Raw genomic sequence first — 27,788 nt, 5'->3', positions numbered from 1 at the left:
TCGTCATACAGTATTAACACAGGGGTTTCTAACATGTAGAAACAGTAACATAAAAGTAACCTGAGGTTGCATTCTCTATCTGCAGCAGCTGTGCGTCCAACATTAGGATGTGATTTAAGCTGAAATAAATGTCACCCAATCTACTACCCTAATAGGAGACAATTTTAAGTATCTTTTTTCTCCTTTCTATGTAGGTCACCATGTTACTTCAATAAAATAAATGCTCTTTTTCTCCTCTCTGGCAAGGCCGCAGGTTATTGCAATTACTGTCCTTAAGAGCCACAGAAGAACGAGAAGAGTAGCCTAAATAATCTCTCATGCATTTGTAAACATTTTGTTACTATGAAAGTTTAAAACAAGAACGAAAAGAGTAAATAATCACTCACGCATTTGAAACATTTTTTTATTGAGAAAGTTTAATTGTCATTATTATTTACTGTAAGACAGTTTAGTCACAGTTAAGAAAAAGCATATAAAATCCATACTGACTCTCATCACCCCCCCAAGTTCACTGCATCATACAGTTAAAAAACGGATCTACCCCGTAATAACATATTCATATTGAGGATCACCAACTATCTGTGATCGCCATCCGTTTTGTTTTTCACAAATAGTCCATCACGATTCACTAACTCTGGCGTTTGACTCTTTTCACAACAAGTGTTACTGCATGTCAGAGACTCACACACGCCCCCACATATTAGGCTATACAGGCACGCCATCACCAAGACAAGAAACGCTGCATTATTTACTTAAAAATCTTGATATTTCTCCCAGCATCAATCGGATCTACATAGCTACGCCTTCATCTCAAGTCGACAGCCTTCCCAGTTACACTATAGGCTATCGCATGGCAGTTTCTTAAGGTTGCTTTATTAACACAGTGGATTCTAAAAAATCTCCCTTGCCATCTCTATCTGAGGGAATTGAGTCTAACTCTGGGCCAAAGTCTTTTTTCCGGTTTTATCCTGCGACACCTGTGCGTCCTACATTAGGATGTGATCTAAGCCGAGATAGAGAACACCCAATCTACTAGCCTATCAACAGGAGACAATTTAAGTAGTTTTCTCCTCCTCCTTTTTCTCCTTGCTGTGTAGATCCCCATATTACTTCAATAAAATAAATGCTCTTTTTCTCCTCTCTGGCAACGCCGCAGGTTACCGTCACCATCCTTAAGAGTCACAGAAAAAACGAAAAATAATCACTCATGCATTTGTAAAATTTTGTTACTGAGAAAGTTTAAAACAAGAAGGAATAAAGTAAATAATGTGTTCATACATTTGAAACAGCTTGTTACTGAGAAAGTTTAATTGTCATTATTATTTACTATAAGACAGTTTAACCACAGTTAAGAAAAAAGCATACATAAAATCCACACCAGCTCTCATCACCCCCTCCTTCCTCTATGGGAGGGACCCATAGAGGACCCATAGCACAAAGCTGCCCCTAATATACTACTTACATAAGAAACAATACATTTATATCCATCAGAAAGGCTCATTGGTTTATGAAATTAGAAAGAAAGAAAGAAAGAAAGAAGATCTATAGTGGGCTACATAGTAATATTGCTGCATCAAATTATAATAATGCCCCACATAATGTTAACCGAATTGGAACCTATTGGTGATAGGCAGTTCTCATAACCCTCATATTGTCTTGTCATTTAAGTCCCACACTCTTTTATGTTGAATAATTGGAATTTTTTAGTGGCATAAAATAAGTTAAAAAATAATGATCCCATTAGGACAGATAATTGGTAATATCCTTCCTCCAAGTAAGCCAAGTTTAGGCAATAACTGAATAGAGAGACCTTATTGACCCAATTTGCCCTAAAATATTTTTTTCTTTTCTTATACTTATAGCTTGAAGAGGAAAATCAACCTGGCATTATGTTATGCTTTGTTGTTGTTGTGTCATGCACATAATATTCAAGTGCCCAGCACACAAGACTTGTAAGTCGAATATAGTTTTGCAGTGCTTAAACATTTGTCAGACATGAACATAACTTCATAAAACGAATAAAATATGCCACTAAAAAAGTTCCCTTCCTAAAACAGTTTAAAAAAAAAAAATCATTCAGAAATGAAGAACATTTTACTAAAAAGTGTAATCCCTAAATCCTATATAATGAGCAATAAAACATAAAACAGCCCTTATCTTCAATCTCACATGATGTATTTTCTCTTCAGGGAGACTAGTAAACCTGTTTCAATAACTAATAGTAACGTACCTTAACTTATAGTAACTGTGCACACAGAGATCTTTGACTTTTGGTTAAATTCTTCTTTACATAAGTCTCTACACTGCATTAGTCATGCTAAGGTCTTAGTCATCCCACTGCAGTTCAAACCACATGCATGTCTTGCTGATTCAGACATATGAGCAAGTCTTATTTTCTCCCACATACCCTGTGCTCATGTTCTGCAACAGCATGTGGGAATAGTGTGTTGGTTCCAACAGTGGCTTTCCTGGCCAATGAAATGGCTCGTCTATGAGGCTGAGCTGATAAGGCGGCTACTGTTGCTTTCTATTACTGCGCTGCTATTTGCCAAAACTGTCATCTGACCCAGTCACCCAACACATACACACACTGTAGTCACTAACCGCCGCCCCACAGTCATTGTGTCCCCTCTCAGTGCTGTATTGTGGACCTTTTCAAATAGGCATGAATCACACAGGGTGCCTTGTTTAAGAATCTAGGGGACCATGACGTCAAATCCATGAACCCATATGCTCCAAAACATGGTCACACTGAATAAGTGGATAGTAACATTTGCAATTATACTTTTTTGTCAAATCAAGAAATGTAAGCATGATCTCATTGCGACTGCCATTACACAGAAAACACAAATCGGCACTGGCTTTTGTTATAGAATAAGAAATAGATTTGATTAAATATAAAGACTGAATTTTTCAGCTTTGACATCCTCTAATCTCACAATCTGATCCCGTTTGACAGAAAACCAAAAGGGTAGCAGAGTGCCTGCCAAGGTATCAGGCCTCTGACATGTCAGATTGCGTTGGATCACGGTAACATCGAAGAGAAAGGACAGGGTGGGAAAGATATGTCTAGTGGCACATTGATTCATGACACTGTCAAGCCAGGCGTCACCCTGTCTGCCCTGAAGACAAGGCTTATGTCGCATAAACACACATTTACACACACCATTTCCCCTCTGACTCTCACTAAATAAACAACAAGTATATTTCTGCCCACACATATTCAACAGGTGAGAAAGTAGGCTGTTTAAATACTTCCCACATGAAGTCAGTGTATTGTAAACTAGTAGGAACATTCTCACAATCATGTCTTACTACTGCTGAGGACAAATATTTAAATAAAAATCATATATTACACTGTTTCATAGTGAGATAAAGTCATCAACTTACAGTCCCATATATGCATTTGTACCATTTATTGGTCTTACATACAAAAAATAAAAATACATATACATCAAAATAAACCAGACTTGTCATAAATAGACATATTCCAAACAGGCTCCCAGAGTGCAGGCATCATTGTTACAAAGAATAAAGACCAGAGCGAACATTAATGATCACAGATTTTTTGTTGTCGTCATCAATTGCTGAATGAAATGCTGTACAAAGCAGCACCTTGGATACTCTGAGCTAACCTTAGGCACAATTCTCAACTGATAGCTACTCTAAAATGTCCTAAAGTCAACTAAATCCGAGCTTTTTTCCCCTCCACTATATTTTTTTTCATTCCAGCTGACAATCCTGAGCAATGTGGGAAAGCTGAGCCACGTAATGCTGTGAAGATAATGATCATCTGATTTACCAGGTCCCATCTGGTCAAAAAATTAGCTTCTTCTTCATCACAGCTGAAAATAATACAAAGACAGTTGTTAGAAACATTTTTTAAAAAGCACTTCAGAACACAGCCACACCAACAGTCTTGGCAACCTGTCCACCCTTGTTTAACCCCATGTCAAAAAACCTGGTGTGATACATGATACTGCCTTTAAGTTTGACAAGCAAGTCCATGCAGTAGTAAAAGCCAGATTTTTTTTTCCAGCTGTGTACCAGCCATTTCTGTCTTCTTAAGATCTCAAGAAAGTAAACCGTGCCTTTATATCCTCCTGCTTAGACCACTGCAACTCCCTGTATACAGGGATCAGTCAGAAGTCGTTGTCACGCCTGCAACTGGTCCAGAATACTGCAGCCAGGCTCCTGACAGGCACCTGGAAAAAGGGAACCTATCGCCCCTATCCTGGCCTCTCTGGCTTAAAATATAGGTTTGTTTAGCTATCTGCTCTGATCTGATCTGTATAGCCCTTTTGTCAATGTGGGTTGTTTTTAAAATGTATACAACAAGCCTATAATGAGCACTCTGCTAACCACTAAAGTTTCAATCTACTGTAAGTATTTGTATCTCTCTGTAATATAGTGTAGCATAGAGCATAGCGAATAGTCAACCCAGATATTTTCAAAACCAGAGGAGGAGCTGGAAAAGCTTTGAACCTCCCAGTAACACCAATTTCCTCCTTCAGTAAAATACATCCTACCCCTGTATGCGTGTGTGTTCTACTTCACTGTATTCTAAATGTCTAACTGCAGTTAAATGTGCAGCCAACACCCTTTGAATTGCTAGGTTCAGTCAAGTGCTATTCTAGATTTGTGACCGTAGTGTGCATAACTGTGAACAGGAACAGTTCACTAGACTAAAATTCACAACATGCAATATGTAAGTTTGGTCTGAGTAGGATGTTCTAAAATGTCCTTTCAAATTTGGCCTCATACATTCTGCTGCAGACACTTTCCCTTTTACTGTTCAGACCACATTTGAAAGAGTTTTACCCCAATAATATTGAACAAATTTGTTTGACCACGGGTATATCAAGGTCACAGGTACATATATAGCAAATATACTTGGTGGATTATGGGTATATATAGCAACTATCAGCTAATGTGTTTTTATTACTTGTCTCCAGGCCCTCGATTTTTCTCTTGAGCCCGATTGTTTCCTTCTCCCTCAAAGCCTCAACTGAACAGTTAGGTCGGGGGAGTTGGGGACCAGGAGTGGGACCAGGTCGATTACTGAAGTACCCCATCTTAAGAGCCTGGAAAACAAAAGACAGACGTATACACATGTAATCACTTGCAGATGGGCAATCATTCCTCAGACAGAAATGTCTACTAGTATACTGCAGGTTCACAAAGTATATCTATACATCTTGTATATTTCTCTGTCACCTTTTTTTTCCAGAAATGCAAAGGGCTACAGGAAACAACGGTTTCCAAGACATGCATACATGCCATACATTGTTCTATTCCTTGTATCATACTCTTTCTGCTCCTTTCTTTTTAATTTGTCTTTTATGCTGACTGTAAGTTTTCAAAAGTGCTCTGTAAAAAAAAAAACATTATGTTGATAGACTCTAGAGACATCTTACAGGTTAACATTCGATTGTATGATTTTCTTGAAACATATTCACTCAGAACTTGCCATGGAATATAGAAAATGTATCCCTCAAAACATGTACATTTAAATATAAAATACGTATTTTAAACAGACTTTAAAAGTTAAGATAAATCATTAAATGTAAGTACAAAATAATCCAACATGGCTTTTAGAAAATTCAGATTTATTTCCCAACTGAAAATGAAAATTGTAAAATGGTAGAAAAGACATTTAAGCTAGCTGTGGTCTTACATTTCTGCACACAATTACCCATCATACATTACTCTGGTACTGTAAAAGTGTGAATAGCTACTGCACTTAACCTGTGTAGCTGTGGTCCTCATCGAGGGGTTAAAGGTGAAGAGACCCTGTAGCAGCTCTAGTAAGTCGTCTCCAGCTGCACTAAATATATGTTCCAGAGGTGTGCCAGGAAATATTTTAAAGGACACATAGTCTGGTAGACTACTCACTCCCTGCAGAGACATTTGACAAAAATGAACACAAGGATCCTCACATGAGGAAAGTTAAAACAAACAAACAAACAGCACGGGGGGGATACCAACAGGCCATGTCTCTTCTGTGGCCGTCCCAAGAGCCTCAAAGATCTTAGTCAGCTGGTCAAGATCAGAGTCTCCAGGAAGGAATGGTATCTACAGCAAAGGAGACAGAGAGACATGGATACAAAAATAACAGCATCGCGTGTTACTGTATGAATATCTCTTTGAAGTGAAGTTTGTGTACCCGAAGGAGTAACTCTGCCAAGATGCATCCCACTGCCCACATGTCAACACCCACACCGTACATCCTGGCGCCAAACAGGAGCTCAGGGGAGCGGTACCACCTGGGAAACAGATCCGTAAACACAGAGACAGAGAGTTAAACCTCTTGACCAGGCATACAGTACACTTCTCTTCTAGTAAGAAGTTGAATTCTGCTAGAATAACACCTCCAACACATAGGGGACCCTGAGACTCTTTAACCAGGAGAAGGTGAGATTTGCTGCTTTACATGGGTCTAAGTAATTTATTTTAAATAATATGCGAGGTTACACACATCTTAACCAGGGGCTTATTTATCGCCTTATGAGATACATTCAACGTATTTAAGCCCACAATGAGAACACAGAAGAATAAACAGAAAAGTCTAAGTTTTGTTTTGTTTTATTAACATAATAAGACGGACAAAAAGCACAGACCTGGTAACAACTTGATGCGTGTAGACTCTGTTGGGGCTGCCAAAGGATTTGGCCAAACCAAAATCAGCCAACTTCAACACTCCGTTGCCATCTAACAGCAGATTGTTGGGCTTCAGATCCTGGACATACAAAAGTATCACAATGTAGATAATAGACTGTGTGTGTGTGTGTGTGTGTGTGTGTGTGTGTGTGTGTGTGTGTGTGTGTGCGCACACTCTTACCCTGTGTAAGACCCAGTGTTGGTGCATATACTCTAATCCCTGTAGAGTCATGAGGATGTAGGCTTTGATGTTGGCTGGAGTGAGGACTAGGCTGGTGTCTTTGATGATCACCTTTTAAAGAAAAAAAAGGGGGGGTGTAAAGCTTGACAACTAATAATCTTCACTCATTACTTAATGCAACATATTAAAAATGAAATTACACTTATCAGGAGCAGATAAGATAATTAAAGACTACTGGGATATATGTCTGTGAAGAAGTAGACACAGCTGGAGCCAAGCTACACAGCAGAATCAACCTCTTACCCAGAACCTCCATTGTTCTGCCAGCTCCAAAAACACTGGGCTTCATCATTCCCTGTAAAGCTATTGGCAAGAAAAGCATCGAACATCTGTAGTTGATAAGCTCATACAGTCAAATCTAAGCATGGGGCCTAAAATAGTCTTTCAGCGATGTTAATCAGATGAGCATCTTATTTAATTCTCATGTCTGTCCTATCCGCTGCCTGCGAGCCGCAAATGGCATCATTTCATTGAGAGTCAAGAGCAGAGTGATATTGATTTTTTGAAAGCGCGTTTATCTTGTTTTGCATCGTTCTATTAGAGTCTAATGTATTGGTGGTGGGCACCCATCTGGAGCCTTGTATGCTAAAACAAACCAGAGAAGGAGATAGGCAAAAAAAGCTTTAGTGACCTTGTAGAACCAATTAATGGTTAGATGAGAGCACTCACACTGCAATCGCTGTTGTCTGCTCATATGTTCATGTAGTACTCTGTATGTTATCTGACCTTAGTCCCCTCGATCACAATGTTTTCATCTATTCGCTCCTTTTTTGACCTTTCATTCGCAGAATTGGAAGGTGAACACAACAGCAAACTATTTACTATCACAGTTAACACACACACTTAAAGAGGTGGTATTATGCTCATTTTCAGATTCAAAATCCTATTTAGGGGTTGTACCAGAACAGGTTTACATGTTTTAATTTTCAAAAAACACCATATTTTTGTCATACTGCACATTGCTGCAGCGCTCTTTTCACCCTGTGTTGTAGGCTTTGTTTTTAGCTATGGAGTGATACATCTTGTCTCTAAATTATCTTTGTTGGGAGTTGCATATGTGCAGCTCCTAGTTAAGGACTACTAGCCAATCGGAAGCAGAGAAGGGCAGGTCATCGAAAGGCCGGTAAACAGCTTCGATTCAGCTGAAGGCTACATGTTGCCGACCAGGTTGGCAATTTGGACTGGAGCATTAGTTTCAGAGTTGTTGACTTATTAATCTGTAACAAAAGTATCTTTCATCCATAAAGTTTTAACTGAGCTCTGTCTCTACATCACAATAACAACTTCATGTCAATTGACTGCTTGAGGGTAGCTAGTGTTTGGAAGAGAGAGGAGAGGTGTGCTGCAGCTCAGTGTTTTTCCACCTGTGTTTTTGAGGGCATCTCGGACTAGCCGCTCAGCGAGCATTATGACACGTATTTTCATTGTGACCTCACAAGAAAGGGAAGTAAAGGCTGGGCTACAAACGAGCTGTTTTCAGGAATTTCACAGCAGTGTTTTCTGTGGGAGATGGGAACTCCCTTTGGGGTGGACTTTGGGCTTTTTCACTTTGCAAACCTAGTACATGCACAAAAAAGATATATAACTCAATAAAGGAGAGGGAAAAAAGCCAAAAACCATAATACCACCTCTTTAAAGAAAGAATTTAGTAATATGAAACCAACTTTAAAATGCTCTTTCGCCAAACTCTAGTAAGGGGGAAGTAATAAAAATGGTGGCCCACTAATGAAATACAACATAATTATATTACAATGCATTAGATTGAGTGATGTAAATCTCCATAAAAACAATCTGTACACTATGATCTAATTCAAAAGGTGATGATTCAACTCTGCGTCAATCCTTTGGGCTGCTGTTTATGGTATTGGTAATCATTCAACTATTGATTCGCATTATACTGCATAACATTAGCAGGTGCTGTTACAGGCAAACCAGTAGAGGTTTTTTTTTAAGTCTAAAATGCTAATCGTTATCTAGTTAGTAACATTTTGTTAAGTTTAAGTTATTTAGGAGACATTACGGAAGTATAAGCAAAGCCACGAGACATTAAAAGTTTTAGGAAACAAACAACTGACTAAAAACAGTTACAATTTAGTGAAATAAAAATCTTGTCATTGGGCTGTTGTATGAGAGTGCATAATATTCATGTTACTTTGTCTGTTCCTGGAAAGACACAGACAGAGAGATTGAAGAACCGTTCTTACCTCCAGATCTGTTTCCATGAAATCAAACACCAGGCTGATGTTAGATTTGTGTCCGAAGGCATCCAGCAGCTAAATACACACAGCACATGAAATGTTAATTCTCGGTTCAAATTAGGAGACTGCTTACAATATAGAAAGCTAATTCTTGTTCCCTCCCAAATACCACTAGCATATGAATATGAAAGTACAAACATATTATCACAAAATTAATGTTTACCTACCCCAATGATATTTGGATGATGCAGTTCCTGCAGCAGTTTGATTTCTCGAAGAGCAGTCCTATTAATACCTATTGATTATAAAATTTAAATTCCAATCATTACCAGGTGGAGGGCAAAGAACTGCAAGGTGTGGTAAAAAAATTAGAAGGGTGCTATTAGGCAGTCAGCATTTACCATCTTTAGCCTCAGTTCTGTGGCCAACCTTAATCTGCCAAGAAACAAAGACAACATTTAACGTTAGGTGTTAATTATCAGAATAGCATTAAGCTAACAAAAGTCCAAATTTTAACTAATTACTTGTACCTTTTTAATGGCAACTATAGTATCCGTAGTTTTGTCCCTGGCTTTGTACACTGTGGCAAACTGGAGAAGAGAAACACAGAGCAGCGTGTACAGAAACAAAACCCACAAAATATTTTGTTTTCACCATCACATCTGCTGCTAAGCACAAGAGCATGAACCAGCAAGGCTTTGTTGACAATAGCAACGAGCTAACGCCTGCTAGCTTGCTGTCATCATGCTGTCTGCACACCTTGCCAGAACCTGCAAAGGAGGAGAGCAGTCAGATATAAGGACCGAAATCACTGGTGTTCGTCTCTACCTACCTGACCCTCTCCGAGGAAATCCAGTTTCTCGTATCGCTTGGATCTGGACTTTACATCAAGCGCCATGATAGCTAACTGTCAGTTTCACGAGGAGACACTTCCTGCCTTGTTAAAGGTCCGCAAGTACTTTTTCCGGGTTAAATGAGGTTTTATTTTGACCAACACCACCACCTACCGGCTCAAGTTGTCCGTCTACTACAAAAATATTTAGCATATTACGTTTAGTATGATTTCTTAAATAATGAAAGAATAATCTGCTCAAACTGTTCTTTTATCAAATGACTTACAAAGAGATAAGCTTATGCAGCAGGTTTAGCAAAAAATAACTTATTCTGTTTATTTTATTTCTGTTTATTCTATTTTGATGTATTTTATTTAATTTAAATTTGAGATTCAAAGGAAATTGCCTTGTACCTTTGTTTTACAATGTGTTTTATATTATACTATATTATATGTCATATTGTATTATATTATATATTTTACAGGGTTTTCTACAACCATGACTACTAAGAATGGTAATAATAATGCAACAGATTTTCATACTGCAATTCGTATGATTTTTTAATCAATGAAAGTTCAACAATTCAGTTATGATGCAATACACAATACAGCTAAGAGAGAGACAGTTTGCCTTTTTCCCCATTTTTTTTTTAGCAGTTTGCAGTTTGACATTGGTCTCTTGGGAGTCTCCTCTGTCAGTTAGGAAGGTTTTGTGATCCATGCACCGCTGAACACATCTCTGCATCCCATCTCCATAAACAGTAGATACCCTCACATCCCACAGGATTAGGCATGGCTCCTCTCCTTTGACCCTCTCTGCCTCACACACACACACACACACACACACACACACACACTTTCTCTCCCTCCACTGACTTTCATTTTCATGTTAAGTTTGACAAGAGGAGTGAGAAGGATCAGCAGGCCTAATACACCCCTCATTCTCCCCCCAGATGCATGCTCATTCATTCCCTGACAGCTCACAGATGTGACTGACAGGACCGTATGTGCCCAAGCAAGCAGAGAAGAGAAGAGAAGAGAAGAGAAGAGACTCTAGCAGCAGTCTAAGACTTTACTGGTATTCTATCATCACCTTTAGGGACACACAGGTGGGCTTACTGTAATGCGTCCAGTGGCGGACATAACTCAGACCCATTTGCATCACTCACTCTAAAACAAATGTGACATATTGATGTCCTCCTCTAATTCTGATATGATTTGAGGGCATTCTTGTGCTCATTCCCCTCAGTCTCTCTCTGAGACTGTGGAAGAGAGGAGCGGCAACTGAGTTATGGATACATAAATGATTCTGGTGGCGTTTATACAGTTTGTCACAGTAAATCTCATGATAGCATGGATAACATTATGAACAATAACTCTCTCTGGTTATATGTCACATTAGCAGATGGTGATGCTGTTGAGCTGGTGTGTGTGCACCTCTGTTTGACGGGCAGGAGGAGAGTGAAACCGCAGGGCTGTTTATCAAACTCATAGGAAGTGGGTGTTGTTGAGCAAGGACGTGTCGCACCACCACATCCTGCTGCTGGGAAGCAGTTTCAGACGGGGCAGCATTCACACGATGTACAGTAAACAACAAATGCAGGCCAGGTGTCTTTTGTGTTTGTGTATGTGTACACACATGTGATATGTAGCCACTTCATTTTTCCTCTGAGACACTGTACACTGATTGTAAAGCTATGCTAATCTGAACCAATTGTCCTTAAAAGAGAGTGAAGACAAGGCAGTTCGGGTGATCCCTGAAGATGTTTCATACATTTTTTTTTTTTACAGTGAATTTCCACTTTGCATCAACCTGCCCAACACACATTCTGTTACACATGTTACCACTTTACCATCAGATTTGTTTTAAGCCACTACCAGCACCCACAAACCATGCATGTCATGTCAAAATGCAGAAAACGAGAGCTACAAATCTGATGAAAGTGTGAACTATTATGAGGAAAGGCCACTTCTGGGAGAACATAACACTGTCACAATCTTCTGCTTGCCTGATGCATATCAAAAACAAATATTAGACCATCTCTTTCTGTTTTAGTTGGTCATCACCATTTGACATTTTAGTCATTTATTTCTCTATTTGACATTTTAGTCATGTCATATTATATCATATTATTACTATTAGGTCAATACAATGGAAAGATGAGGTTTAAAAGGAATTGTAATGGACTAACTGAACTCAATGTGTAAGAGAACAATGATTCAGCGCTATCATAGTCACTGCTGTATCATACACCTGCTGCACATTTCTCTCTTTGTTTTACTTACTGAGTCTCAGGGGAAGTGGCAGTGTTCTGTCACCTAGGGAGTTTTCCTCTTTGTCTTTGACTCTCTCACATTGGCCCACACACACACACACACACACACACACACTCACACACACACACAGAGACAAATGCAGCTGTATTTGACCACATGCACAGTTATAACACAACAGGATGTTGTAGGGTGGATGTTTGAGGTGTGATGGTTCACACAGGCTGTGACAAACAATATCTGTTTCTGAGAACTAATTATTCATTATTCATGTGTCTAATAGATGCTGCCGCTCTTAATCTATTGCTTGTTTTATATTTGTCTCTTCCCTTAGCATTGTATACACCAGGTTTGGATTTGAGCGTAAATTTATCTAACTTCTGACAGTTATTGCAAGACGCCATCCACTCACAGTCCACAGCATGATTCACTTTGCCCATTTTGCGTCTTTGCAGATGTCTGTGGTGAAAAGACAATGAAAAAGGACAAACAGAAGGACAGCCATTATCTTTCTTGCTGCCGTTTGTTTACAACCAACGCAGAGATTCATCAAATTGGGACTGTCAGTCCTGGGCTGCATTGTTAGATGCCAGAACTGTCAGTTTGAATAAATATTAGGGCAGACATTTTTTTGTTCACCACTGTCTTCCTCCAGCATCTGAGGCATCAGCATAAAGAGGGGCTTGTGAAGGACTTCAAGATGAGCCTACTTGATAGCTTGGCTCATACAGAGACAACATTATGATAATGTCCCCATAAGTAGCAGGGGGATGGGCGCAGCGTCATCTCTTCACATAGAGAGAGCCAGCAGGGAGTCCACAGTCAACTGCATTTAGGGCTGTCTTTGTTGTTTTCATAGCTTCCATCTGCGTTGTTGTTTTGTTCTGGTCTGCATCTCCTCTCAGACATCGTTATCGCTCTCGTTAAAAGAATCTATCTCAGCCCCAAATGGAGAACAAAGTCTAGCAATAACTCTCTCTCTCCCTTTGTTTGTGTGTGTGTGTGTCTAGGATTGTATATGCAAGTGTGGCTGCATGTGCAAATGGCAGGTGGCCACTTTAGTCCTTCGGAGAGACAGTACACTGCATGCTCAGCAGCTATGTTTTAGTGAATTGCAGTATGTAGCCTGTGCATTCAGTTTTTTGTTCTATTACATGGTCTGCCTGTGTAGACACATGTCTGTTGCCACACACATAGTCACCAAAGGCAATAAAGCTGTTTCTGATTCTGATTCTGACAGTAGGGAAAGGATGTCGAGGATGTAAGAAGAGCGTTATAGGATAGATTCAAGCCAATAATGCCACAGGTATACTGAATTTGTGTTTCTCATGCAACTAAGGTCAGCAGGGTCAGTTGTCTTTTGAAGGTAAATGAGGGAGAAGAGAAGGCCATTCTGGTTTATTGTATCAGGAGCTGGAGATAGCCCGAGTGGTGTGTTATCCAAGAAGTAATTTACTTCATTAACCCAGCCAGATCACTGAGGCCTCAGTAATCAACCTTGTCACACGTTCCATTAACTTCCCACTCTATCAGCATGGCCCTTGCTCCTTTTGACATGCACACACACGTACACAGATGCACTTTTGTTACGCGCTTCTGTATCTGCAACACACACACATGCGTGTTCTAACGCACAAGTGCACGTTCCCTGCATGTTTTCACTGTCTTACTCACAGCGAAGACCTTTTCTTCTGCACGCACACATACACACTCTCCCTCTCTCAGCTAACCCCATTACCTCTGTCAGTCCCAGGGGTCTCTCAGCTCTGATGAACCCTCTGCTGCCCTACGAGATTAGTGGACTCCCTGAGAAAAGCCCTCCATTGATTGTACGTGCGTCTTGCCTGCTCACAATGTCAGCTCAAGGTTAGCACGTTGACTCGCACCGCTCCTCATCCCAGCGCAGTCAAGTGCTATAGCTTTGTTATGAATATCAGTGTGTTATTATTATTCTAGCTCTGCTGACTCCACTGCTTATATTATTCATAGAGACAACAAACCAATTACTGACATCACCTTCAGTCTCTCTTTTCTTCCTCTCTCAGTCTCCACTGGCCCCACTTAAAACATTTGCCAAAGCATTCATTAATTGTTAAATCATTTTCTCTCTTTTTTCATCTGAATCTCTTTTCTCCCCATCGATGAAACCGCAGAGGAACGGTTGCCACATAAAAGCTTTAGCATTTCGAAAAGTGGTGTGAATGAGATTCACTTTTATGTATTGCTAATAAGGCACAGGGAAGAATTTACTTTACGTCCCACTTGAGGGAATGAAGCTCTTCCAGACAAAAAGGCAGGGTGAGATGAAGGAATGGGGGCAGCCCTCAGTCTGTAATAGAGAGTTAGATAAATGGCTGGATCGGGAAGACAGATTGATCTTTTTGTGTTGAACTTGATGAACATGAATGATGCACCAGATTTCCTGTAGCGGTGAATAGAGATGAAAGGATTATCTAGCTATTTAGATCATTCAGGCAGGAACGCTGCCCTGCATTGCTGTCTCTCTCCTCCCCATCATAATTCAATATTTACAGTTTAAGCTGGAAAACTGCTCCCTCTTGGCTGCCTGTATCTAGTATCCATGGCAACAGATTCGAGAACAGAGTGCCGTCTGTGTGTGCACGTGTGTGCATGTGTGTTTGTGTGTAATGTTTACTGATACACTGCAATTGATTGGTTGTTGGGGAGCAGCTGTTGACCCCTCAATCTCAGGGGTCTCTTTGTATTCTTGCACACATCCCAAATCAATAGACACACATGAATGTGAACGCACACGCACGCACGCACGCACAATGTTGTTATTCTATCTTAGAGTCAAATTGTATTTCTCTTCCTCAAAACCATAAATTAACCCCCAAATTAATAAAAATTTGAATGCAGCCTTAACTTAAAACCTTAACCATGAGCTTAATTTTAATGCCCATGTGGAGCTCATCTTATCCCTAACCCCAGTTGTAATTGCAGTTTTTCTTTATTGAACCTCAGTGAAATAAGCCAGAATTAACTTAAAAGCAATGACCAATATTAATGCTGTCATTTTAACATTTTGTAGTAAAATGCACCCACACCCAACACATGCAATGGCCCCTTGCCCATAGGTAGAAATAAGCAAATGGGCAATAAATGGTTGCTGAGGGATTGGGCTGCATTTTTTGCTGTAACACTTGTGAAAATACTGCCAATGTAACAGAGACTCTAAACACAATACACACACACTTATACCCACGTGCACAAACATAAATACACACACATTTGTGATTCTAGTCAATGTGCCAGAGCAGGGGAAGTGAAAAGCAGCAACACCCAAACAACTGATGGCACTGCAGATTTTAAACTACAAGTTTGAAACGTGTGTTTACATGAGTGAGCACAAAATCACAAATACCACCCCGGCTAATGAAATACCTCCCAGTGGGTGCTCTACACATGGGCATGTACCACACACACATCCACACACGCAAGAGATGAGTAACAGCTAGTAACTGTGGGGCACCATGAGAGAAAGGTCATCTGACATCATTTGCATTGCTTGTTTGTAATGTTAATGGATGCTTTCCATAGAAGGAAGGTCATGGTTTGCATGGAGACATTATATATAAACATAACTTCTGACAATGATGAATTAATGGAACAACTGTGGCTTATTCAAGGTTGGTTGATGTGAGTTTTCCACCGTGCTGTAATTAGACATATTAAGGGGAAAGCACCAGCACACATACACACAGATCCACAGTTTAACCTACCTTTATTTATCCATTCAACCCCACTCACACACCCACCTTTTCTTCCTCTGAAGCTGATGTGTCAGCGGAGGGTGTTGTGGCAACTTTTGTCTCACTGAACACACATGTTAAGTTGGACCGCATTATACTGTGCCTGTCACACCTCAAGTCATCCCAGTAGTTGTGGTTTATGAGCAAACCATTTCCTATGAAGACAAAGGTGATAAACTGTATTTATAGGTTAGCCCACGGGTTTGCAAAATGTTTCACGTCATAACTCCCCTGAAGGAGTGCAAAAGAACAGCATCTGATAAGATTTATGCATTTTCTTATGATTCAGCAGAGGTTTATGGCTGTCTATTGGAGATGAGGAGAGTAGAAACTTTTTTTTCTTTTGCATATTTTTGAATCCATTCTCTTTGAATGGAAAGAAAGCTGATCTAGTTTCAGTGTTTACCAGAATAATCTGGAATAAGACAGACTGTTTTAGGATTTATTCATCCATTTTATGAATTTATATTTGAATAATGTTAATCTACTGTGTAGCCTATCTGTTAGATTCATGATGCTATTTAAATATTTTACTTACTCCATTTGATCTTATGGAGCTTGATTATTCTCCTAATATTTTATCTAATTCATCATGTCTGTTTTGCAAGCTCTGTATTGTGTGTGGTTCTGCTATCTTGGCCAGAACACTCCTGATGTTAACTGAGGCCCTTTTCTGGTTAAATAAAACAGTACATTTTCCTGGAACTTTACTAAGAAGGACCATGGGTGTGCAATTGGAATCTGGCACCCTCTGGTATTAGACTATTAACTGATCAATTTGGTAGCACATTGGCTTAGAGACTGACTCAAAACAGACTGATCAGGGCTCAAGTCTTGACAAAGTTGACACGCTCAATGGTATGTTGAACTGTATTTGAAAAACTCTAATATAATGTCTGTAAGGCAATCAACTATTCAACTTTTGGTTTTTATATATTTTTGAACCAAGATTCAATACACTTTTATCCAATTGGCCTACACATTTATGTTAAAATAACATTTATGTTAAAAGTTCTGTTTGCAAAAAGTACAAGACAGCAGTGACTCAGTCAACACAACTAGCCTTTTGCCAGATGTTGCTTTCCCCCTTTGCTTTAGGCCTACGGTCCCACAGGAGAAGGCCATGGGAATTAGGGGAAGGTTGCAAAAGGAGACGCGCTAAACGCGTGTGCTGCCAGGTGGAGGCGATGTCGCTCCTCCTCTCCTCTGCTCTCTGCTCTGCTCAGCCAGAGCTTTCAGTCTGCTGGGTGAGATCATTACCAGACACCAGGCTCCCGGACCTGACATTCACCGATCGGAAAAGCAGAGAGAGAGACACAGAGAGAGTGAGTGAGTGAAAGAGAGAGGGCGAGAGAACCCTGATCCGAAGCAACCGGCGAGGGAAAGCGATCTAAACCACCGTAGCCTGCCTCGGCTCCCCAGTCTCCTGTGCTGACGGCTGAAAGCGCGGTCTTGCCGCTGATATTTTCCCGCTGGATTTGGGCTTGTAGTCGGATGCGGGCTTGTTTTGACTGCAGTAACAGTCCTACTCCCCCCCTCCTCCCTTACCAACCGAGTAGCGGATTTGCTAGGGATCTCAGCGCGGTGCAGATCCCCGAGTGAACCAGCGATCCTGCAAGGCATCGGAGACGCACTCTCCACCACACGAGTCAATCCGCAAGAGCTTCTAAAGATCTTATTTCTGTGAGGAATTGGACAGAAGCGCCAAGTTTCCGATTGGATTTTTTCCCTGTGCGGCCACCTTGCTTCTGTCATCAGATCGGCTGCAAATCCTATTTTCGCTTTTTTTTTCTCCTTTCCAAAGCACCGTTGACGCCATTTTCCTCGGGGTTTTCTGTCACAAAATATATACATACATTCTGGCACCGCTTGACAGCTCCCCGGGAGGCTGTCATCCCATCCGTCGCTTGTGTAAAGTGTGTCTAAATGGATTGTAAATGATCTTGATAAAATATTTACACGTTCGAGCCGAGTGTGTGACAACATTAGACATGGGTAAGTAGCCCCGGTTGACTGGCCACATTCCACACCTGAATACGCTCTCCTGCAAATGTGTTAGTGTTGTTATTAATGTTATAAATTAGCGGCTGTGTGTGTGTCTGCTTTTTATGTTTGATTTTTACATGCCACCTTAGCCTATATAGTCTTTTATATTATGTCAGTGCCGTTTATATCCTTTTATTTGACATGAAATATGTGAAATTGCTTCTAGTCACATACCTACAAATTCGACTAAACACGCACGCGTGCACATACTCACACCACCATGCGCACAATCTCGCAAGTACACACAGACCCCCCCAAGCAATGTTGGACCACTCTGTCTCCATCCATTATAACTGTGTAATACCTTGGTAATTAGGTGCCAGTAAGATAAAACAGCTAATTAGGTCAACAGGATGAAGTGTCCACTACACACTGATCGAGGACCAGCTTAACCACGCGCTTAGTTCAAATGTTTTTCTACTGGGGTGGACCTCCTGCATGTTCATTGACATTGATAGTCCATCACATAGCATCACAGTCTGTGAGATGCAGCAAGCAGATGGTTGTAACTCCTTCATTCAGTCATGAGTCATGTCACATTCAACTGTATTTTATGGACATTTTGAAAGAGTGGATTTGGATGTGGTTTTTCTACTTGTTGTGGTCGAGTTACAGAGGCTGGAGAGAGACAAATGTCACATGAATAATGCAAAGTGGAGGTTGCAAGTTGAAGCACACTCAGTATGCAAGGAGTGTGTTTAATGTTTGCCTTCATTCTGATATATTTTTCATTTGTAGCGCAAAATCTGCAAAAGCCTTTGTAGCATCATTACAAATATGCCAGCGTACATAAAAATTTACTTCCACATTGCATGTAGTGGGATTGGTGGAAGCCAGAACTACTCCACTCTGGTTGCATTTATCAATAGCTGTTGGATGTCAGAAAACAGCGTGGCCAAAAGTGATGGCCAGCTTTAGCTGTGTGGAGGAAGGTGAGGGCTGAAAGTGAATGGCAGAACGCCACTATTATCAGCGGCCCCCAGAAACCTCAGTCACAGCACCAGAAGATAAATAGAGTCTGAATGAGTCTGGGAAAGTGTGGAAAAAATGGTCAGGTCTCTAGGATATATGGGATTGCAGGTGTGGAAATGAGTGCTGGATAAAAAAGAACAAGGGCAATTGTAAGAGAAGTGCGTGACTAGGTGGAAAGAAATGGGGTTGAGGGATGGATAATAGAGGTGATTCAGACTTGGATGGAACCATCGATCTTGTCTTGTTAACAGGTTTGGGGGAGTTGAAACACTGGCAGCGCTTTTGCGCTGTAAAAGTATGAAGGAGGCTATTAAAACACCTATTAGGTAATGAGATGCCCATGCCACCTTTAAATTAAAGCATGAGAAATCGATTAGGTGTATCCCCTTCTGAGCTGGATACCTCGGGTCGAAATAGGATCACAGAGAGGGGGAGGAGGGAATGTGAACGGGATCCAAGGACAAATCTAACTGTTGGCAGGCGCTCTTAACAGAATATCAGCACTGGAGCACCTTTTGGCAGAGCACACAGAAATAGGGAGGGAGGGAGGGAGAGAAGGAGAGGTAGGAGGTGGAGGGTAAAGGAAAGAGGTAGCACAGGGAAGAGGGGAGAGAACAGAGGTTGGGGGGGGGGGGTGAGGGGAAGGAGGAAGACAGTTGGGGAGAAAGGGAGGTGTTTTTGCTGACAGCCATTTTGTGGCTTCTGCTGCAGTTAAAATGGTTTAACATTCATCTGCTTCTGCAGGGCAGTTAGGTGAGGATGGTTTTAGTGCTACCTGGCATATGGCTCATCCAGAGGAGTGTGTGCGTGTGGGACTCCACAGAGCGGCTGCAAGGCCATCATTTTCTATTATGGCTGTCCCACACATGGTACTTTATGATTGTCCTTCTCGCTGCCCTATAGCTGAACACATGCTTGTGCAATCCACTCTGAACTGGGGAGAGAAAGGGTTCATAATGTTCACTTAAAAAAACGAATACGCTCTTTGATGAAAAAGATGGCTTCTTTCACCTTGCTCTGCTCTGAGGCAGAGGACTAATAGACTTCCAGTTGGAAAACCCGTGCTCGTGCCCACTGGATTTGGAGGTAGCAGAAGGCTGGGGCCATTCCTTTTGATATGCCTCCAATCAAAGATTGGATCATTCTAGAAACATTGGTTTACGTGATTGCCCCTTCACTAGAGGGCTGGAATAAAAGAGAAAAGGAGAAAAATGAAAATGGCAGACAGACAGTGTTCATCGTCCCTCTGAGATACTCATCTACAGCCAGGGATGGCCGAGCTTCTACTACACTCTCACTTCAAAGAAAAGGAGGGAAAAAAAGGCTTCACCTTGTGTAATCACACGGGCGTTTGGTGTGCTTGTGGATGTGTGAATCTGTGAGCCTGTATGTGTGTGTGTGTATGTGTGTGTGTGTGTGTGTGTGTGTGTGTGCTTGCATCTGTCTGCATGTGTGTATGAGCTATTTGTGAGTCCACCTCAGGCACTGGGCTGCTGGGTATGCAGCCTTAAAAGGTTGTGTTTCTGCTGCCATCTCTCTCCCTCCCTCTGTGTATTTCTCACTCGCACTCAGACTTTGTCTACCTCTGTTTTGTCTGTGTGTCCGTATCATTCACCATCTCTGTTCTGTCCATCTGTATTCCATTATCGATGCTTTATCACAATTGTTTTCAAAGGACAAGGCAAAATGTTGGAGGAGGATCTCATTCACAGCCTTTCACATCCAGCGCAGGGAATGACCTTATGCTATTTGAGAGGGAAGCTGGTTAGCGCTGGTAGTTTTGAGAACATAATAAAGCTATTTATGCAGTGAGTCTGGCCTCTCACAATCACCCTGCTGTCTGAGGCTAGTCGAGGTGTGTGTGTGTGTGTGTGTGTGTCAGTGTGTTTGTGTGTGTAAGAGAGAGAGAGGAGGCAGTGAGGCTCAGGCTAGGCGAGGGAGGCCCGAGGAGGGGTCAGTCTTACATAAACTCTCAGCCTGTCTGCCAGTAACAGAGAACTAACACAGCTTAGGGCACCGAGCAAGGAGGGAGGAGGAACAGTCATGACCCAGCTAAGTAGTTTACACAGTAATGGCTCAGAATGAAGATTGTACTAATGTATGACGCCATTTTGTTGTCATACTGGCTTGTAGTTGTGAGGGGGTCCTGAGTCTTAAGAGCACCACCCAGAGTGGTTTCTTTTTGATGAGTGTATATGTGTGTGTGATGTTGTGGTTGGCAGCTGTCTCTTTTTCCTGTCTTTGTCCTCAGTCACATGACAGACTGGGTGGCTTTCACACATGCCATAAGGGCGAGTCACCAAGCTGACATTAGAGACTGGGAGGACCAAACATGGTCATGTGGGCACTGTACGATCAGGTTGGGACCAAGTCTGGACTCACTATCTTTTGGTTATCCATGTAAAACTTTGACCTTTGAATAATTTGAATACTTAAAAGTTACGGAGGTTTTGCATGTTTTTGCTCATTAAATGCAAATTGCCTATACTGGACATTACTGCTGACCATTTTCTGAAAGCATACCATATGATTTCCTAACTTCCAGGCAGGCAGTGGTTTTCATTGGTTTTAATGAGATATGAAAAGCATCTTGCAGAGACTGTCCTGAGATAGGTAATCCAGCAAACTGAACATTTATGGATTTATTCATGTGTCAGCATGACCATTGTCACCATTGTCAGTGTGTGGTTATGCAAGGAGGGAGGTCTGTTTTGAGGACTCTTTTTAGTGGAAAAGCAAAATTAAGGAGGCCTCGGCATCTGAGATCATAGACTGCCAAAAAGCATTCTAAATCTTTGTTGTCTTGAAATCAAACTCAAGAGACAAACAATAAAGTAGGAATAATAATGGTAGTGTCTTGCGATTAATAGGGTGCTGTTAGGCAGAAAACGTTTAACTCTCACCTTTGGAGGATTTCCTGAACAGTCCGTCTTCAGAAATAATGTGAATTTGACATAAAAAAATGCAGACTAAAGACGTAAGCAAGTTCAGCATGTTCATTTTCATACTGCATTTAATGAATCAAAATCACTGACTTCCAGGAAGGTAGGAAATCAATGTAAAAACTTATTAGTGTGCTTTGGAAAATGGTTGGCTGTGTAAAGTTGTAGCCGCATAGAGTATAACCGATTTGGAGTTCATAAGCTTAAACATGCAAAACCACAGTTATGATCCTTTAAGTCTTTTTCATACTTAACCACCATGGGGCTACCAGAACCTACATCAATAACCCTTATGAGTCAGCTTTGAGAGACTGTGGTTTAAGATTGGCAAACTTTACGGCCAAACAGAGGGCTCATAGAAACAGGCTTTTTTCCTTTCTATTTAATCTTGCATATGCAGAAGAAAAATCTCAGGGTTGGACACACGCTGTGGATTATGATTATTCAGTCATACTGTAAGGTCCAGTGGTGTAATAATTAGCGCTGTCGCTCATTACAAGAAGATTCTGTTTGTGAAGGGTTTCTCCAGGTACTCTGGTTTTCTCACACAGTCCACAGACATGCAGGTTAGGTCAATTGATTACTCTAAATTACCCGTAGGTGTGTGGTGTGAATAGTTATCTATCTCTATGAGCCCTGTGATTGACTGGCAACCTGTCCAGGGCATACCCAGCCCAGTGTATCCAGCTCCCTGTAAAGGGATAAGTGGTAAGCATGTGCTGTGAGGCATTGTGATGGGGATCAGCTGTTAGTACAGTAGCGTGGGCTGGTACAGGAGTGCGCACAGTGAAAACACATATACACATACAGATAGTGTAAAATGCCTACAGTAATCATTTTAGAGTGTATTAACAGAGGGAGGTCCCATACACAGGTTTACATGCTGTAAACCTTTTGTGATCTCAGGTCAATGTAAGTCTGCATCAAGTAGTAAGCTTTTACTTGAGTCATGTCTGCAGGTAGTGGTCTAGGCTGGGTTCACATCAGTGTAAATGGTGTCAGTTTAAGCTCAGTGTGTGAGACAGCATTCCCCACTTCCAGCTCAGTCATGCCTCATGTCATATTGACTGATGGGATTCCCTGGAGCTGTAGTGAGAAGTGTAGTCCAGTGTTTGTTTTGGTTGCTTTCTGTTTATACGCCTGTGTAAGTGTGTATGTGTATTGATGTAAGTATGTAATATATAACCGCCTGTATGTGCAATGATCCAAAAAGGAAAACCTGAATCCACTGACAAATGGCTACCACAACCTTCTCTCTGGAGAGCAGAAATAGCAGCAGGGGTGAAGAAGTGTACGCAGTGCACACTGTCATTTGTATGTGTATTTATGTGCATAAGTGTATGGAGTTTTTCATGCATGTGTGTATCAATGCCATTGCATGCGTGTGTAAAACAGTTCAGACACTGGTTTTTCCAGACCAACTCATAAACCACATCTGGGGAAAGAATTTAGATTCCTTCCCTCCATCTTTCTCTGCTGCCTTCCCTTTTCCCCATGTGTGATTCCCTCCCTCCTTCCCTGCTCTGGTGAAAAGAAAAAAACAAAAAAACAGAAGTCAGCTTCTTTAATTTTTTCTGTCTTGTGTCCTCAGGCTAACTTCAGCCTGGTTTTAGAGCAGAGAAGAGGAATGTCTTATTTTGCACTGATCACTCTAGTGTCTGCATGGCTGAGGGATGAAGGGAGGGAAGATTAGCAATGTGTTGAAGAAGGGAGAGAGGAAGACAAGTGGTAGGGGGTGTCAAAAATGAGTTTGTTTATGCGAGGTACAAAATGCAAATGAGAGTGTGGCAGCATGCCTCCACAACTCTGTGATGAGCTTGTGTGTTTGTCTTCATACAAACAGGCAGCTAATGATGTTGATGACAGCCGACAGGCCTGTGCTGAGGGGACTGGAATGGAAGCTATGGGGATGACAGGACGCTGTTTTAGTCGCCCTTATTTTCCTAATCATATCATTCACCTGCTCTCTCCGCAGACTGTCCCTGGCTTCGCTGTGTTCCTGTGGGGCAATCAACCCAACCCCAGTAGCTGATTGACAACAGCCAACCAGCCTGACAGACTACTGTTCTCTATCTTCCTATTGGCTGGCCACAGCTTCCCCCATCCTGACTGGCTCTGGCGGGAGCGTGGATGGAGCCAAGGGATCTGGTTGGCTTGGCCCGACCCAAAGAGGCGGAGTTACAGGGAGGCAGGGTGGGGCCAAATGAAGAGCACCAGCAAGGAGCAGGGGGCATCGGTTTGGCGCACGGTGATGATGTGATTAACGGTGCCATCAGCGAAGGGGAGGGTCTAGAGGAGCAGGGGGAGGGGCTTCTGGAGGAGCAGGAGTTTTCCATCAAGGAAGCGAGTTTCCAGGAAGGAAGTCTAAAGCTGAAGATCCAGACCACCAAGCGCACCAAGAAGCCCCCCAAGAACCTTGAGAACTACATTTGCCCACCAGAGATCAGGATGACCATCAGACCGCCAGTTGGAGAGGGTAAAGGGGGGCGGCAGGGACGAACAGGAGGCGGCACAGGAGCAGGGCGAGGCCAGAAAGACGAAGAACGCGGACCCCCCAGAAAAAGGGTATGTTACCATTTTAGTGGGTGTGTAGAGTGTACAGTATGTTTGAGTTTTAACTGACCGAAAAACTCCTGTGGCTTCTTTCTATCTCAACATCTCTGAATTGACCGCTCCCTCTCTCATACACTCCACCTCTTTCTGTACCTCTCTCTCGCAGTAGCTCGTTTCCCTGCTTGGTTACACAGGGTCAAAGTTTGCTACGTAATTGAAACCAGTAACGGCTAGCTGAGATCACACAATTACACACGCATACACACAAACACAAGCACACAACACACACTCACATGGGAGCTGAGAATAGGGCTGACATAAGCAAGTGACAGCTGGTGTCTGCTCTCTCCATTTGTGGTCATATACAGAGACCTTTCCTGTCTCCTCTCCTCTCCTGTCCTCTGCTCTCCTTTAATGAAATCAGCTCTTGTGGGTCACGCCCCTTCAACCCCCTCCTCCATCACACCCTTTACACACTGCTGTTTGGTGTGTGTTACACTGTGTATGTACAGGTCCTTTGGGGAATCTAGTGTTTGCAGTGTGTGTTGACCTACGCAGTGGTGTGTGTGTCCAAACCTGACAGCCATCTCAATGTCATAGAGCTCGACAGGCCCAGCAGGAGCGAAGGCGTCACGTTGTCAACACGATGCTGGGTCGTGTTTTGTTATGTTGTGTTTCGGTTTTGTGGTTTTAACTTAAATTCGAGGGGCACCTAGTCTTGCCTTGTCAGATATTATATCTCCACTCTGATGCAACCTCAAAAAAACCAATCATCATCATCAAGGATCTGTAAGTGAGGGAAATTTGCGCATGACTAATCAGTCATATAAAAACACCCCTTTTATACAGAAAATTGTCTAATTTTCTCAAAGAGATGAGGTCTCTAAAATCAGGTAATGACAGGAAATACAGTAGTCAGCCAATTTGAGCCTGCACACATCCCATCCTCTCAGTTAGACTACTTGTAGTCAAAGTGAGACAGCTCTATACAGATGTATTGTACTTACTATACATTACTGTTTCTCAGCTTGGGGGTTGGAACCCAAAAAAGGGAATGAAAGATAAATCTTAAGGGGTCATAGGGAGGAAAGTAGAATGATTTTAAAGTTACTTTTTTCAGACTTGCCTCTATTCTTTTTCCTAATTTTTCCTAATTGGTGACAAGGGGTTGCAAGTAGATATGCCAAAAAGGTTGGGAACGACTGCTCTACATCTATGTATGTATGCAGTTTTTTTTCCCGACACCTTAAGCTCAAAGTCTGAGTAGTGATTCAAATACAAAATTGCAACCACATTGGAAAGAAAACATGTAGGTGTAGCTTTGTCATTGGCAGATTTGAACGTCATCCACAGCCACAATTTCAGCTAGTTGTCTGCAGGATGTCTGTTCTCACCACAAAGTAGACTATGAGCCCTGTGATTGACTGGCAACTATAAGTATGCCTGACCTGCTGTCATCTTTGTGAAAATAAAGTATGAAAAGGCATGTTTACCACTAATAAAGTTTATTGTTTACTTCCATGAGTAAGCTAAGTGAGTTGAACCCTGCTCTCTGATGTTTGGGCAGCCATCCCCATTTGGAAACCCACTGCTACAGTATGATTGACAGAGAGTTGTCATAGGGACAGGGGTGGCAAGCTGGTCTCTATTGAGTTTTGAGGTTTGGGGAGGGGTGGGGGGGAGGGGAGGATGTGTTGGTGTTGATTCAGATCAGTTTCAACCCTTCATCCCCTACACACTGTCCCTCAATCCCTCCCACCCCCATCCCCCTTCCCTCTACTCCCCGCATCCCCCCACCATCCTTTCCCTCCATCCACCCATCACCTGCCACCCCAAGGGTGTAATACAGGCAGGCTCACTGGAGAGGAACGGGTTAAAGAGAGAGGCTGGGGCTTTCTGTCTCCCTCTCTTGTGTGTGTGTGTGTGTGTGTGTGTGTGTTGAGGTTAAATACTCTCTTTGTGGTGTGTGTGAGGCTGTGTGTCAGGAGGGAGGGGAGGCGTGAGGGGGGAGCAGATGGACAGCCTCTCTGCTCTCTGCTTTATTGTGTCCACATCCACTCTTTCCCTCTTTCTCTCTTAATCTTTTTTCTGTCTCTCTTTCTAAGCTTTTCCCCTCAGTCTTTTCTTCCCTCATGTCTTCCTCTTTTCACTCACTCTTTTTCACCACTCTTTTCTTCCTCTTCCTCCCTCTTTCACACTCTGTTGTCTTGTAGCAGATGGCAGCGTGGGGCAGCAGCAGCAGCAGCAGCAACAGAGCAGAAGCCAGAGTGTGAGCAGGAGATGGGGAGAAGAGAAGGGGGTTGTGGAAAGAGGAGGAGGAGAAAGGAGGTGGGGGTCAGGCATATGGAGAGCCTGGTTAAGGGGCCCCCTCAGAGGGAGTGTGTATGTGCGTGTGGTAGTGTGATGAATAGAGGAGGGGGAGAGGCAGGATACAATAGATGCCCATTAAGACAGAGATTTGACTCTAATAGACAGAGAAGGGGAGAGACAGACAGATAAGTAGGCAAACATGTAGAATGGTGCAAAGAAAGACATTGAAATGGCGTTTTTTAGCTTTTGTCAAGCATAAGAATCTGCTGTCCAAATGTCTCTTCTCCAATTTACAATAAGATTAAACTTTCAGTTACTCATGTGGAGAAACCAGCATGTTCCAGCATCGAACAGTTACAGGACACAGCAAGCAAAAACTGGCATACTGGAACACTAAAAATATGCAAATTATGTAAATGTTCAGAACTGACTAATTCAACAGCAGAGGCCAGGCAGAATCACCACTACAGCTGTCAGCGATGACACAAAATGACAATGATTAATATGTGACCAAAATCTGTATTTACTGCTCACTATAGAGTAAACAAGGGAGGGATTTCAGACACAGCCATACTGGAGCGAGGAGAAGAGTAGAGGAAAAAGGTGTAATTTTCCAGTCTTAAAGCGAATCTGACCCTTTTATCATCTTCGTAGCAGGCATCTATAACCAGGGGGTCAATGAGCAGGCGCGTTGTGTCAGGAGACAGACCCACACACACACAAATGGGATATGATGGGCTCCCCTTCTCTGTCTCCAGCTGACATCACACACATGCTGAACGTCCCCTCACACACACAGCTCTTTGTCTGTGGTGCACTGTGTGTGTTTGGAAGATGAATGTGTGTTCTAACGGATTGGGTCCTGGGTCAACCACTGCATCACTCCTCCAGACACACATGCATACACACGCATAGACACACAGTTATCGGTCCAATGCCTACACATGGGGGAGCGTACGCTAGCTAAAATGCATCCACTCTCTCTCT

At 42.1% G+C, this 27,788-nt stretch overlaps 2 protein-coding genes across 3 annotated transcripts in view; one reads left to right on the top strand and one right to left on the bottom strand.

Moving 5' to 3' along the window:
• Positions 1-3,399: 3,399 nt before the first annotated feature.
• On the bottom strand, positions 3,400-10,061 carry cdk7 (cyclin-dependent kinase 7). Of its 2 annotated transcripts, none has more exons than XM_038704160.1 (12): positions 9,932-10,060; positions 9,630-9,689; positions 9,501-9,534; positions 9,327-9,394; positions 9,106-9,174; positions 6,842-6,952; positions 6,621-6,739; positions 6,167-6,266; positions 5,989-6,075; positions 5,749-5,898; positions 4,946-5,084; positions 3,400-3,845 (listed from the first exon to the last, which is right to left on the bottom strand). In XM_038704160.1, the coding sequence occupies exons 1-12, from the start codon at positions 9,995-9,997 to the stop codon at positions 3,817-3,819; spliced, it is 1,032 nt and encodes a 343-aa protein (XP_038560088.1). In that variant the 5' UTR covers positions 9,998-10,060; the 3' UTR covers positions 3,400-3,816. The 2 variants fall into 2 exon arrangements, 1 of the variants encoding a protein (XP_038560088.1); XR_005442507.1 differs by lacking the exon at positions 3,400-3,845 and adding an exon at positions 5,218-5,370 and having other exon boundaries at positions 4,973-5,084; positions 9,932-10,061.
• Positions 10,062-17,084: 7,023 nt separating this feature from the next.
• Positions 17,085-27,788, top strand: part of setbp1 (SET binding protein 1) — a 34,487-nt gene continuing 23,783 nt past the window's right edge. The window contains exons 1-2 of the mRNA XM_038702898.1: positions 17,085-17,973; positions 23,914-24,503. Of these exons, the coding sequence (XP_038558826.1) occupies positions 24,069-24,503 (435 nt within the window). The 5' untranslated portion in view covers positions 17,085-17,973; positions 23,914-24,068. The remainder of the gene's footprint in view (positions 17,974-23,913; positions 24,504-27,788) is intronic.

Source organism: Micropterus salmoides, unplaced genomic scaffold, assembly GCF_014851395.1.
Source record: "Micropterus salmoides isolate LMB-PRFRI ecotype aquatic unplaced genomic scaffold, ASM1485139v1 Ms_hic_scaffold_7, whole genome shotgun sequence".
Classification (NCBI taxonomy): Eukaryota; Metazoa; Chordata; class Actinopteri; order Centrarchiformes; family Centrarchidae; genus Micropterus; species Micropterus salmoides.
The sequence above is the reverse complement of the archived record's forward strand: the minus strand, read 5'-3'. Positions and strand labels throughout refer to the sequence as shown.